Source organism: Musca domestica, unplaced genomic scaffold (assembly GCF_030504385.1).
Source record: "Musca domestica strain aabys unplaced genomic scaffold, Musca_domestica.polishedcontigs.V.1.1 24, whole genome shotgun sequence".
In the NCBI taxonomy this organism is placed as follows: domain Eukaryota; kingdom Metazoa; phylum Arthropoda; class Insecta; order Diptera; family Muscidae; genus Musca; species Musca domestica.
Window position 1 is genome coordinate 3,435,574 of NW_026712272.1, and position 13,338 is coordinate 3,448,911.

The following is a 13,338-nucleotide window of genomic DNA, read 5'->3' on the forward strand; positions in this document are numbered from 1 at the left end:
TTCTTTTGCGTCGTTTAAGAATAAACTGGTTCATAGAAAAAAATTCAACAAAAAGAACTATCGGAATTGTACTTAACTAAATACTTTTGTCCATCTATTTTATTTGGTATACCTAGAAGTCTTAGAGACTCCCTGTCTTGCATCTGAAATTGTATCGACCTGGAACGAAATAGTTCAAATTAATAATTCTACGGAACGACCTAATTCAAAAATCATTCGTTCTTCTAGTTCCATTTGCCCACCTAGTTTCTTTATGCACTAAGTTAATTATTCTAGTTATATTGTTTCAGAAAGAAGTTGTTGGGCAATTCCGACAGGAAAACAATTTGCATATACGATCATTTGGTTTATCTAGTTCCTTTAGTTCTCCTAGTTCATTTTTAGTTGATTATTTCAGTTCTTTTGCCTTACCTCTGTAGTTTTTAAACCGTAAATGTATAATTCATGTTGAGTTCGTGGTCTTTCATTCATCTAGTTCCTTTAGTTCACATAAAGAGATAAATAAGAGATATTCAACAAACGATCGGAACTATACTCAGCTATTTCATTTCTCTAAGTACTTTGCCCAACAGGTTTCTATAGTATACCTAGAAATGTCTTCTTGTCTTGCATCGACCTGAAATGAGAAACTTTAGTGCTTTCTTAATTCTTCTTGTTCTTTTGTCTTATCTCTGGATTTGTGCCAATCTGGCAAGAACTAGTTCAATGCAACATTCCGTGAAAGGAACGATCGATACAATTTCTATCGCTTTTCTTCATGTAATTCTTTTGGTTTGTCCTTGCTGTAGCTAGTTCCTACAGTTAATCAACTTGTTTGCCTTATCTCAATACTAAAATAATTGATTTTCGTATTAACCTTGAATTTTTTAATTCTATCAATGGAATTACCTCCATCCGAAGGGAACTAGTCCAAATGAACTACTATTCAGTGAAAGGAACGACTTAAACTATACTCAGCTATTTCGATCCTTTAATTATATTTGGGCAACCAGTTCCTCCAGGATTGTGTCTATCTGGATCGACTAGTTCACATAAACTATTCCATGAAAACAACATTAATTCAAATCAACTATTCCACAATAGGAACCACCAAAACTATAACCAGGGGATTGAAAATATGTCATGAAAAATATTTTCTTTATTACATTTTTTAATCTCCTTACTTTATATATCTTGATTGAACTAGTTCAAAATAAATATTCAGTGAAAGTGATACTGGTTCAAATCAAATATTCAACGAAAGGAGTTAACGAAAAGTTCCTTCATCTAATTCCATTAGGGGAACCAGTTCCTTCTGAGTTGTGTCGATTTTGTTCATTCAACAAATTTTTACTCGATTACAGCTACACGTAACGTACGGACATATTATCGGAATTTTATTTATTTTTTTTAATACAGATATTCACTTTAAACGGATAGCTTCTGGATCAACTTTTTATATACCAAGAAAGCCATCCAGAACGTTGTCATAAATTTTCCAAAATATTTAAATTTTAAGAAGGTCTTGTTGAGTCACTTTTTAATAGGTAAAAGCGTTCTACAACAATCAGCTCTTTGAGAGCATGACACTTGATTAGTGGCTTACGTGTCGGGTAGTAACAATATCTACATTTTGATTTTTATATCCAAAATCCTTTGAAAATTGAATTCATTAGATTAGTTTTCTTTACTTTTTTTATCAAATATTTTTGGTCCGATTTTTTATACAAAAAAGCGTTTTACAAGAATCAGCTGATTGACAAATGGGTACTATATTAAAACTTAATTTTACATGTTTAAAATAAAAGCACGATTTTCGATCGACACAAATTTCTCCTGGTGGTTATAATGCTACGCGCCAGAATGTAGATGGACACAATGCAAATCTTATAAAAGGTATCACAAGATAGGGGATTTAACAGATGAAGCTTGTCAAAACCATTGTGGGTATATTTTTTACCAATGTTTTACATGCTTATTCACTAAAAACGTTCCATATGTATGTACTTTAATTAATCTTTGTGTCGACCTATGCGGAAAGCGTTTTACAGAAATCAGCTGTTAAGTATTGGTATTTCTCTTTGGGTAATATTTCTTTTGAAAGATCGTATATCTCAGTTATAGAGTAGTTTTTCCTTAGAATATAATTTTTTCTGAACAACTCCTCTAATTCCTTCGTTTATGCAAATGCTGCATTTGAAAGAGTTGGCGCCCAAGCGGCTTATACATTAAACAGCTGATAAATAAAAAACAAAACATGATTAGAGGTTAACGTAACGTGACGTATCGTACATGTATATTGCAAGCTCATGCGATATGTAATACACATGCCATATTTACACAGTCAAAACATATTATTTCCATATTCCCAAAAATATAACAAATTTTCTATGAATCATAAATTATTGTTTTTTCATCATATTCTTGTTCTCTCGTTCTCTCCTTTTTGTCGTTTTCTTTCAACGTTTTCCCATTGTTCCTATGATTTTGGCTAACATTTGTTGCATACCTTCAAACATGAAACATATCCATTTCTCTCGTCTACACCACATACAACATCGCCATATAGTGGGTATGATGATGTCGGGTATGAACAATGATGCACATGCCATGCCTGGTATGGTCGGAGGAGGCGTTGGCGGCGGTCCTGGCATTGGTAAACATCACATTATGGCTGGACCACCGGGCTCAGTTGGTGGACCACCACCACCAATACCCGGCCAATTACATGGCCTGCAACAACAGCGAAATATCTTGAGCGGCAATGGAGGTCTAGACATGAATTCCGCTATGACCGGTGCCAATCCTGGTGGTTTAATGAGTGCCTATCTAACGGATGATGGAAGACCACCGCCACCACCACACAGCAGTATGTTACAACAAAAGCAACATAGTGGTAGGCCAAACATGATGATGGCACACAAGTTTGAAATTCTTTTTTTTTTTTTGAGTTTGAAAGTTTGAGTTGTAGTTTGATGATTTTTTTTGCTTTCAATTTGAAGATATTTATGTTCACATGTTTGATGCTTTTTCGGTTTGAGTTCGATTTGAAATGGTTTGAGTTGTAGATTGATGTTCGAATGACTAAAGTCTGAAATTCAAAATGCACAAGTCTGATGCTCTTCCAGTTTATGTTTGATTTGAAAAGTGTTTTTATTTTGGTTTGAGTTATAGTTTGATGTTCGAATATCAAATGTCTGAAATTCAAATTGCTTGTTTTAAATAAAAAAAATTATTTTTTTTTTCCTTTTTCTTTTGGGTTTGATTTGAAATTTATTTTTATTTTTTTTTATATTCAATATTTGAATTGAAGTTTTAGTTTTTCAAATTTTTTTTAAGGATATAACGTTGTCAATTTTTTTGGAGTTTGAGAGTTATCTGATTTCTGGTTTGAGTTGTAATTTAATGTTTGAATGCTTACAAATTTTGTTTCGATAAATTTATTTACAATTTTTGGATTTTGAGTTTTGTATTGCCCAAATTTGCTCTTTTTATGATCCTGCAGTTGGAGAAACTTTTTTATTTCGGTTTTTCTTTTTATTATTTTTATAATATTTTTTTTAGTTGCTAGCCTGTTTCGTTTGAGTTGCAGTTCGAAGTTTCGTTTTTCACTATTTTTAGTTGCTCCGAAGAATTTGTTTAATTTTATTTGTTGTATTAATGTTTACATCCACTTTTTTAAATATTTCACACATATAAAAGCTCGAAGCTCCAGAGCGAACTTCTTGCAAAAAAAATTTTTTTTGGAAATCGTTTTTTGTTGTTGTTGTTTTTATATCATAATCTATTACAAATATTTTAAAACTAATGAACCGATGATATTTTTCTTCTACCCCGCTTTTTTTGTACGCTTCCACGGATTTTTACCAAAACAAAAAACCCAACAGAACATAATTAAATTTCCCTCTAAGAGGAAATTTTTAATTATATCGATGATAAATAACGGTAAAATATATTTTTTTATAAAAAAAATCAAAGATGTTATGTGTTTAGCTTATAAGAATGAATACACCCATGGTTAATATACATCGACATGAATGAATACATCACTAATTTTATTTTGTGTTAATGTGGCAACACTGGGCAACAAAATTTTTTTATTTACATGAAATATTTTTTCTAGCATCCATACATCATTTTCATACAATGACTAACTCGACTAAATGTTGTGCTAATTTTTGTGTTTTAATTTAATTTATATTTTGAAACCTATATATGAATCTGTGGACCCCCATATTTGGCTTGGAGGATCCAGGTCTCATTATTAGGATTAGAATTATTATTTTCCATAAATATTAAAAATTTTTCAAAAAAAAAAAATGTAAACCACAAAGAAGATGAAACGCCAAATAAAACAATCAACAGTGGCTACATAACTACTAAACGATAGATGGCTCTGTGGTAGCACAAATGTTCGCTAAGGCCAAACTGGTCTGTTATTAATAGAAGATTTAAAACCATGTTATAAATTATTTTCAATACATTCCTCACCAAATACTTTTCCCTTCATTTGTTAAGGCCAGATATTTTAAATTAAATGATTGAAACATGTGGCGCCCAATTGTGGCTAGAAGATAGCAAGGACATATAACATAATAAAATGTCACATTTCATTGTTGCTTTGATTCAATAGATGGCGTTGGTAGTAGAAACATATATTGTGTCACCATATCGTGACAAAGCAATATGATATATTATAAAAGAGCTGAAAATTTTATAGGATTTTTGCTGATTTTTATCGATTCTACAGGGTTGTCCATATTCGACGGACCCATCTGGCAACGCCATAACTTTTGACAGAGATGTCACATCGCTTAATGACATACCGCGTTTGAAGCGTCAGTCCAAGCAGATTTTTACCATGAACCAATACACGCCACGCGAGCGCTCTGAAATAGTTGAAATTTACATTCAACAGAAGAAGTCAATTGTGAAAACTCAACGTGCTTTTAAAACATTAAAAAATGTGAGAAGTGCGCCTTCTAAGAACACCATTATACGAGCTAGTCATACGAATACGACTGGTAAGGCTCTTTCTAATCCGAAGAGGCCATATAAAAGTCGACCAAGGCGATCGGCCGAGAATGTCGCTGCCGTACGAGCCAGTGTTGAGAGGTCCCCAAGAACATCCCAAAAACGCCCTTCTCAGCAGTTTGGCATGGCTCGGTCCACATTACAGCGGATTATTCGCATTGATTTGCATTTGTTCCCGTACAAAATTCAATTGACGCAAAGAATGTTGCCTGCGGACAAGCCTCGTCGATTGGAATGGGCCCAAAAAAAACATGGGTCCGTCGAATATGGGCCTGTATGTGCATGAAAATGCTCTGCAATAGATTTTCAGACCATGTTAATCGTATCTGATGTTTTTCACTGCGGTTTTCCGCCATTTTTTTCGTGATTTCGGAATAACACTTCTGTAAGTTCTCTAATGCATTTTTGTCATGACGTCTGCCATCTATTACCTGATAGAAAAATTAAATGGCCAAATGCCCATGCGGCAATAGATGGCTCTGTAGTATCAAAGTGGACTGAATTGTATATCTTTGTATTCTTATATTATTTTATACAAAATTCCCATATACCTTGATTTATGGTCATATATCCTGGCACATAAATTAGTGCGGCCTCCCTTCAAGCGAATTTCTATTACGTTACACAGAACACAGAAAAGTATTTCCTATCCAAAGGCAGATGACTCTGTAGTGGCAAAAAAGAAACGTTATGCACTTCAGGAAATCTTATAATAACCTGATTCATCATCAATATTTATATCAGAGCTTCAAAAATCATATCAAAGATTTGTTACAGAGTTAGGCCTACCTTTACTGCTTTAGAGCTTAGCCAAAATGTGGGCACATAAAAAGATTTTTGCAGGGTTATGTTCGGCCAATTCGATCAAAGTTAAAATAACACGTTTCACTTGAATTCGACTCATCGACATTCGACTCGTTTAATTGATTTAGCATCTTTTCGTATTTGGTTAAAAGCTACGCCTTAAAACATGCTCCTTTACCTAGCTATCTTAGATAACTTGACATTTGCCAAATACCAACAGATGGGGATATTAATAATTTAGTTTCTATTTTTTCGAACCCATGTTAATTTGTATATGCTAACACTATTTAGCAACATCACGCAAATCGAGACTCTCCTAAGAAATTTAAGAAATTTTCTACAAATAAAAGTCCCAAAATATAAGGTTCCTCTAATTTTTTTTAAAAATCTAGACATCATTATCTTTTTTTTTTTTTTTTTTTTTGAATTTTCTAACCCGATTTGGCCTCTTAGCCAAATTTACCAACATGACGCAAATTGAGATTCTCCTAGAAATTTTAAGATATTTTCTACAAATAATAGGCCCAAAATTTAATGTTCCTCTAGAATTTTTAGAACACAACGTTGTTTTTATAAAAGCAACAATAAAGGGATAAGCCTGACCATTTTGCAACAAAATCCAGAAACCATTACGACCTATTGTTCGAAATGAACTAATACCAAAAGTAGACTGATAATTCGAAATATTTTCAGTAGATTCTCTACCAATTGAGACTCCAAAATTATTTTTTTATTCCCTCAGCCATACGGCTACAGACGGTATATATCATTTGATACGGCCAAAACGCCACTCATCGAAATAACGTTTTAAGACCCTAAGTCTTTTTTTGGGCCAAATCAGTTTCAGGACATTTGGAGTCGATCTAGCGATGTCCGTCCATCCGTCTGTCTGTCTGCTTTATTTATCTAACTTAGACAACTAGGCTTTTGCTCAATACCTATAGATGGCGCTATTGATAATTTAGTCTCAACGCTTTTTTTTGAGTTTTCGAACATACTTAGGCCTCTTAGCCAAATTTCCCAACGTGACGCAAATGGAGACTCTCCTAAAAAATTGAAGATATTTTCTACAAATAACAGGCCCAATATTTAAAGTTTCTTCTACAATTTTTAGAAAATTCAGAAACCATTAAGACCTATTGTTCGAAATAAACCGATACCAAAAGTAGACTGATAATTAGAAATATTTTCAGTAGATTCTCTATCAAATGAGACTCCAAAATGATTTTTTTATTCCCTAAGCCATACGGCTACAGAGGGTATATATCATTTAATACGGCCAAAACGCGCCTCATCGAAATAAAGTTTTAAGACCCTAAGTCTCTTTTTGGGCCAAATCAGTATCAGGATATTTGGAGTCGATCTAGCGATGTCCGTCCATCCGTCTGTCTGTCTGCTGGCTGGTTATAAGTTTCATAAAATGTGATGTAAGAGTCCGACTGTCTTCAAAGTACACACAAGATCTGCTGTGAAGATGTGATGTATCGGTCGACTCCTTCTGGTACCTCTGGTACCTCCCCCATAGAGAGCCAAAGTTTTGAGTATCCTTGAAGCTCATAAAACGCGAGATTAACATCCGATTCCATTTAGGCTTGGCTCATCTCAAAATTTCCATCAACACAAGATCCGTTATAAACATGGTAGAGATCGGACCATTTCTTCTCCCCCTCCCTCACATAGGGTTCAAGATTTTGAAAAACAAAACGCTCAAAGAAAGCGAAAAAGCTTCCAACTCTTCCAGCACGAGTTCTGTTGCTAAGATTATATATATCTGCAAACCGCATCTGGTACCTCACCCATAAAAAAACCGACTTTCAGCTCCTCTTAAATGGGAATTCTCTCAGAAAACGTTCAAATTCAATCTTCCAGCGGGTGCGGTCAACTTCATCTTTATTAGGAATTTCCCCAAAGGTAAATTGAGCAAAGGTCCAGAATATGGAAAATACCTTGAAAGAGGTTGATGGATACATTTATACCGCAGCTAGACCCTTATATCTTCGTCTAAATTTAAAATTTCCCATTCTCCAAATTAAAAATTTCCCATTCTCCAGACATTTTGGTATAGTGCATACATAGTGCAAGGGTTCTAGACCCTAATATCTTCGCCTAAATTTAAAATTTCTCATTTTCCAAATTTTGAAAAATTTAAAGATCATTCCTAATCACATGTATGTAAGTACGTAATTTCAATCCCAATGGAATGGGGAGAATTTTTTGTTGCCCAGTGTATGGAAGCTTAAAATGCATGTTACTGTTGTGGTGTAAAGGATAATGAATGTTAAATATTGTTGTTTTATTTTTATTTATAAATTTATTAATTTAGAAAATTTTCCGTTTTTCTTTCTCCAGAGGCCATAGGTAAAGCTGTTGAAGAATTGGTAACGGTCATTACCGAACAAGAAATTGAACAAACTTTGGAAGAAGATTTGGAGCAGGCTGATGCTGAGCAAAGCAACAATAACAACGATTATGATGATGAGAACACAACTACGACGACGATCACAACAATTACCGAGGATGCCAGCGAGACCACTATTACATCAACCACAACAACAACAACAAATAGCAATTTAAGCCAATTGACAAAGACGACGACGACGCCCAAGGCTGCATCAACGCCATATGCGTATAAAAATTAGACAAAACAGAGGACTTCCTGTTCGAACCAAAAAAAACGGATTCCAGAAAAAGTCCATGCAAATTCCGATTAGAAGAACACCGATTAGAAAATTAAATTAAAAAAAATGAACGAAAACGAAATCATAAAGAAATAATATACTTAAAAAAATACATATTAAAAATACAAATTGTCATACAAAAATTAAAAACAAACAAATAAAGTACTGTGTATTGTATTTTGTTTAAAATTAATATATAAAAAATAATAAACTAAATAATCAAACATAATCATGAAAAAAAACAACAAAATCCAAAATGGAAACAAATGTGTAATATTTAAAAATAGAAGAAACAACAAACGATTTAAGCTAAAAAATAATAACACAAATTATTAAAAATATTCTACAACAAGAAAAAATTACAAAAAAAAAATATTATTTTTAAATTATGAAAATAAATTATAATTTTATTAATTATAATTTACATTATTTTTATTTTTTTTGCAATATTTATAAAATAAGCAATGGAAAGCCAATACAAAAAAATTAAAAATATAATAATTATATAAAATACGAAAAAATAAATAAAATAATAATTATAATAAGAAAAACACACACACAAATATACAACAAATCAAAAAATACCACAACTTTACATATTATGTTTACAAAAACAACAACAACAACCACAACAAAAAATACCATTATTACGAAACTTAAAATAAGAATTGAATTCTTGTGTTTTAGTTTGTTAAGTTTTTGAAAAAAAATATACATAAATATTTACTTTAATGTCATATAAACTTTAAATTTAAAATATTTTCTCTTTTATTTCGTTTGCAGCTTGTTTCTTATTAAGTTTTAATTTTTTTCGCTATATTATTTTTTGTAAATCTTTATAAACAAAAATATATTATTATAAAAAAAATATTATAATCAACAATTGAAATTGTATATTTTTATTTTGAGTCTTCTTAAAGAAAACACAACCACAAAAATCCATTTAATTATGCCTTTTCTTTGCTTAAGTTTTAAATAAATATTATTTTAATTTTTATCAAAAGAAAATAAAATTATGAGTTTTTATTTTGAATTTTGTTCGAATTTAATTTATGAATCAGAATTATAGTAGGGACGTGGAAAAATTATTTTTTTAATACAAAATTTGAAAATCTAGATATGATGAAAACAGGGTTTCAGCTTAGTTCTGAAATAGCCAAATTTTATTTCAAAATTTAAAAATGGATACAATTTTCTCTCATGAAACATTTTAAGCTTCAAAAATGTTAATTTTCTGGAGTAAAATTTTAAAGAATACAAACTTGTGGCTAGTTCGTCATGTAAGAGTAATTCTCCAAATTTCATGTTCTCCAAAAAAATTAAACCAAAAGGAAACTATATAATATACTCAAAAGAAATATATTCATTTATCCTGCACAGGGTAAAAAAAAAACAGTAACAAAGTCAAACGCCATAATTTTTAAATTTTTTTTAATTTTTTATTGAATGAAAGCAACAACATTCGGATATATCATCAAATTTTAGAATAAGTTTAGATTTGTTCGAATTGGTCACCTTTGACACGAATTATGTCCTTCAAACGGCCAATGAAACCATCATACGCTGCCCGAATGTTGCTCTGCGGTATTTTATCCCATTCCCGGGATGAGGTGATCGACACTTTGGTATTTTTTAGTGCCAACCTTGCTTTTCAAAATACTCCAGACACAATAGTCCAAAGGATTGGTATCCGGAGATTTTGGTAGCCATTGTGCGCTGGAAATGAAGCGAGGAAACTCATTTTGTAACCATTATTGAATGTTGCGTGCTGAGTTCGATGGTGTTGAGTCTTGTTGGAATGTCCAAAATGTTTGCGTGCCCAAGGCTTTAATACACCCTCCAGAATAATTTCGCGGTAATATTCGGCATTCATTCTGATGCCACGGTCTATTAATACGAGCGGAGAGCGACCATCGCCTGTTATGGTTGCCCACACCATCACCATGGCTGGGGCTTGAGTTCTAGTGGCCAACCGAAGGTGCACATTTTCAGCTAATCTCTTTGGCAAGTAAACACGACCATTTTCACCTCAGACACCAAATTTCAAATTTCAGCTCTTATTTCCCCCATTACCAAATTTGGTACCCTTAAGTACAAATATAGTACGCATTTGCAAAATCAGTTCCTTCTCTCAACCACAGACACCAACAGTGACATCCATATCAAATTTCAGAATTTCTGCTATATTTCATCACCCAATTCCAAATTTAGTACCACTCTCAATTCCCAATTTAGTACTTTTTGTACCATTATAGCACACATTTCCACAACCTCTTCCATATATTAACCTTAGACAACAACATTGATCTTAATATCAAATTTCAGGATTTGAGGCCTATACTTTCCCCCATTACCAAATTAAGTACCAATTAGTACAATTGTAGTAGGCATTTTGAAAACCAGTTCCTTCTGTCACCCACGTACACCAATAGTGACATTCATATCCAAATTTAACTCGATACCAAATTTAGTACCATTATGTACTTTTCGTACAAATATAGGACACATTTTCAAAACAATCTCCATATCTTAACTTCCAGATTTCAACAGATGCCTCAATATCGAATTTCATGATTTCTGCTCTATTCCTTCCCCCAACACCAAATTTAGTCCTATTTAGCACTGTTCTTACAATGCAAAGGAGGGTATTTCCTTTTCATCATAAATAGGTTAGATAAAAATAATATTTTTTTTTTTTATTTTTAATTTTTTTCTCATATTATGCTTTATTTACTTATTATTTTCACAAAACAACACTTCTTCATCTCTTCTCTCTTAATCGAAACATCATCTCCCAACTCACTCATATAAAATCACCTACTCTCTCTCTCCCCACAAAAAAAACAAAACATGTGAACTCAAATCAATACGCTGACGAATACGATCATTAAATGGACCACCTTTTTCTACTATAAATTTGAAAAGAAAAAAAAAAGAAAACTAAAAACTAGGAACTCTACTACTATAGTCCTTAAACCTAATAAAATGAATCTAATACATCTAGAAAACATTTAAACTAAAAAAAAACCTTTTCAATAATTATATAAAAAGAAATTAATAAAATCATAAAAGAAATCCAAACATAGTAAAAAAACTCATATCAAATTACAAACTACAAGGAAATCAACAAAAAAACCAAGAAAAAATTAAACAATTCTAATGTATTATTAACAAAAAAATATACATTTTGCTCATGATTCTCTAACTCTTTCACACACACACCAAGCCATAGTAAAATATTTACATACATATATGAAAATAATAATAATCCTGATATTTAATCGAAAGTCGTCAAAAACCAGAAATTGTCTAAATCATAGTCAGTGTCTATTTACGTGATATCCAAGATGAAAATTAATATATTTATAATTATCATGAAAATGAAAACAAAAAAATATTGGAAATGGATCGGTTGCGGGGAAATGTCAAGGGTCGTTGAAAATTTATATGTACGAGAATTTTTTTTCTTTATTAATTATTCTCCATTATATTTTTCAGGAAATATTAATTTTACCATCAGCAGTTTAATGTTGTATTTTCATATTTTATAATAAGAAAAATATATATATATATATATTTTTACATTTATATCTATTATATATTACTTATATATTGCATTTTTATACATTATATATTAATATTATATTATTTTATTATTATGTTTTTTTTTTTTCAAAAACGAGGCAATTTAGAGAAAACATATTAAACGGTCTATGGTAAATTGCGCCTAAAAATATGCTCCAAATATTAAATATATTCCCCTTATTCACTTTACAGCCGTTTACACTGTACATCACTAACGATTGCTACAAAGAGATACCACGTGTATCGCCAGTTTGAAAGTTTGCGTCGAAAGTAATCTAATTAGGAGGGGAGGTGGGACAATATCCATTATTTTCAAATACTTTTATAACCTCCATCATTCTATGGAGGGTATATTAACTTTGTCATTCCGATTGCAACTCCTCGAGATATTCCTGATAGACCCTAGAAAGTTTATATATTCTGGATCAGCGTAAAATTCTAAGACGATTTAGCGATGTCGGTTTGTCTGTGCGTCTGTCCGTCCGTCTGCCTGTATGTTGTAATCACGCTATTTTTCGAACGAATTGAGATAGAAGGCTTAAATTTTGCACAAATGTGTATTTTGCTAATAGGCAGGTTAAATTCGTAAATGGGTCATGTCGGTCCACGCTTCTGTATAGCCCCCATATAACGTTATCACCCAATATTCGGTATTTTGATGATTTTGAAGACATTATTCACCGGAATTGGTTTAAATTTCGTATTTGAAGATCTTAATGGGTACTAAAGCCTATGCCTAAAATTCTCGTATGCAGGTCTACGTTTTCGTATAGCCCCCATATAACGGTCCCACCCTTTATTAGGTATTTTTATGATGATTTGGTACAATATTCACCGAAATTGTTTGAAATTTCGTATTTGAAGATCTTAATGGGTACTTCAGCCTGTGACAGAAAATTGTCTATGCAGGTCCAGGTCGGACGGAGATAATGAACTGCAACAAAGCCAATCGCTATAATTTTTACATTTTTTTCATTTCATCAAATTTTAGAATTAGTTTAGATTTCTTCGAATTGGTCACCTTTAGCACGAATTATGGCCTTCAAACGGCCAATGATACCGTCACACGCTGTCCGAATGTTGCTCTGTGGTATTTTGGCCCATTGCCGGCGAAACGCTTGCTTGAGATGATCGACACTTTGGAATTTTTTAGTGCCAACCTTGCTTTCCAAAATACTCCAGACACAATAGTCCAACAGATTAGTATCCGGAGATTTTGGTGGCCATTGTGCGCTTGAAATAAAGCGAGGAACCTCAT

General features: G+C 32.2%; 1 protein-coding gene across 9 annotated transcripts in view; it reads left to right on the top strand.

The window, feature by feature from the left end:
• Positions 1–11,435, top strand: part of LOC101893112 (dystrophin, isoforms A/C/F/G/H) — a 752,562-nt gene extending 741,127 nt beyond the window's left edge. For 7 of the 9 annotated variants that reach the window (XM_059123281.1, XM_059123282.1, XM_059123286.1 and 4 more), the window contains 3 exons: positions 2,549–2,875; positions 3,867–3,924; positions 8,167–8,305. In XM_059123281.1, the coding sequence (XP_058979264.1) occupies positions 2,549–2,875; positions 3,867–3,877 (338 nt within the window). In that variant the 3' untranslated portion in view covers positions 3,878–3,924; positions 8,167–8,305. Of the gene's footprint in view, positions 1–2,548; positions 2,876–3,866; positions 3,925–8,166 lie in introns of all 9 variants that reach the window. The other 2 variants (XM_059123288.1, XM_059123283.1) reach the window with 2 other exon arrangements.
• The last annotated feature ends 1,903 nt before the right edge of the window (positions 11,436–13,338 follow it).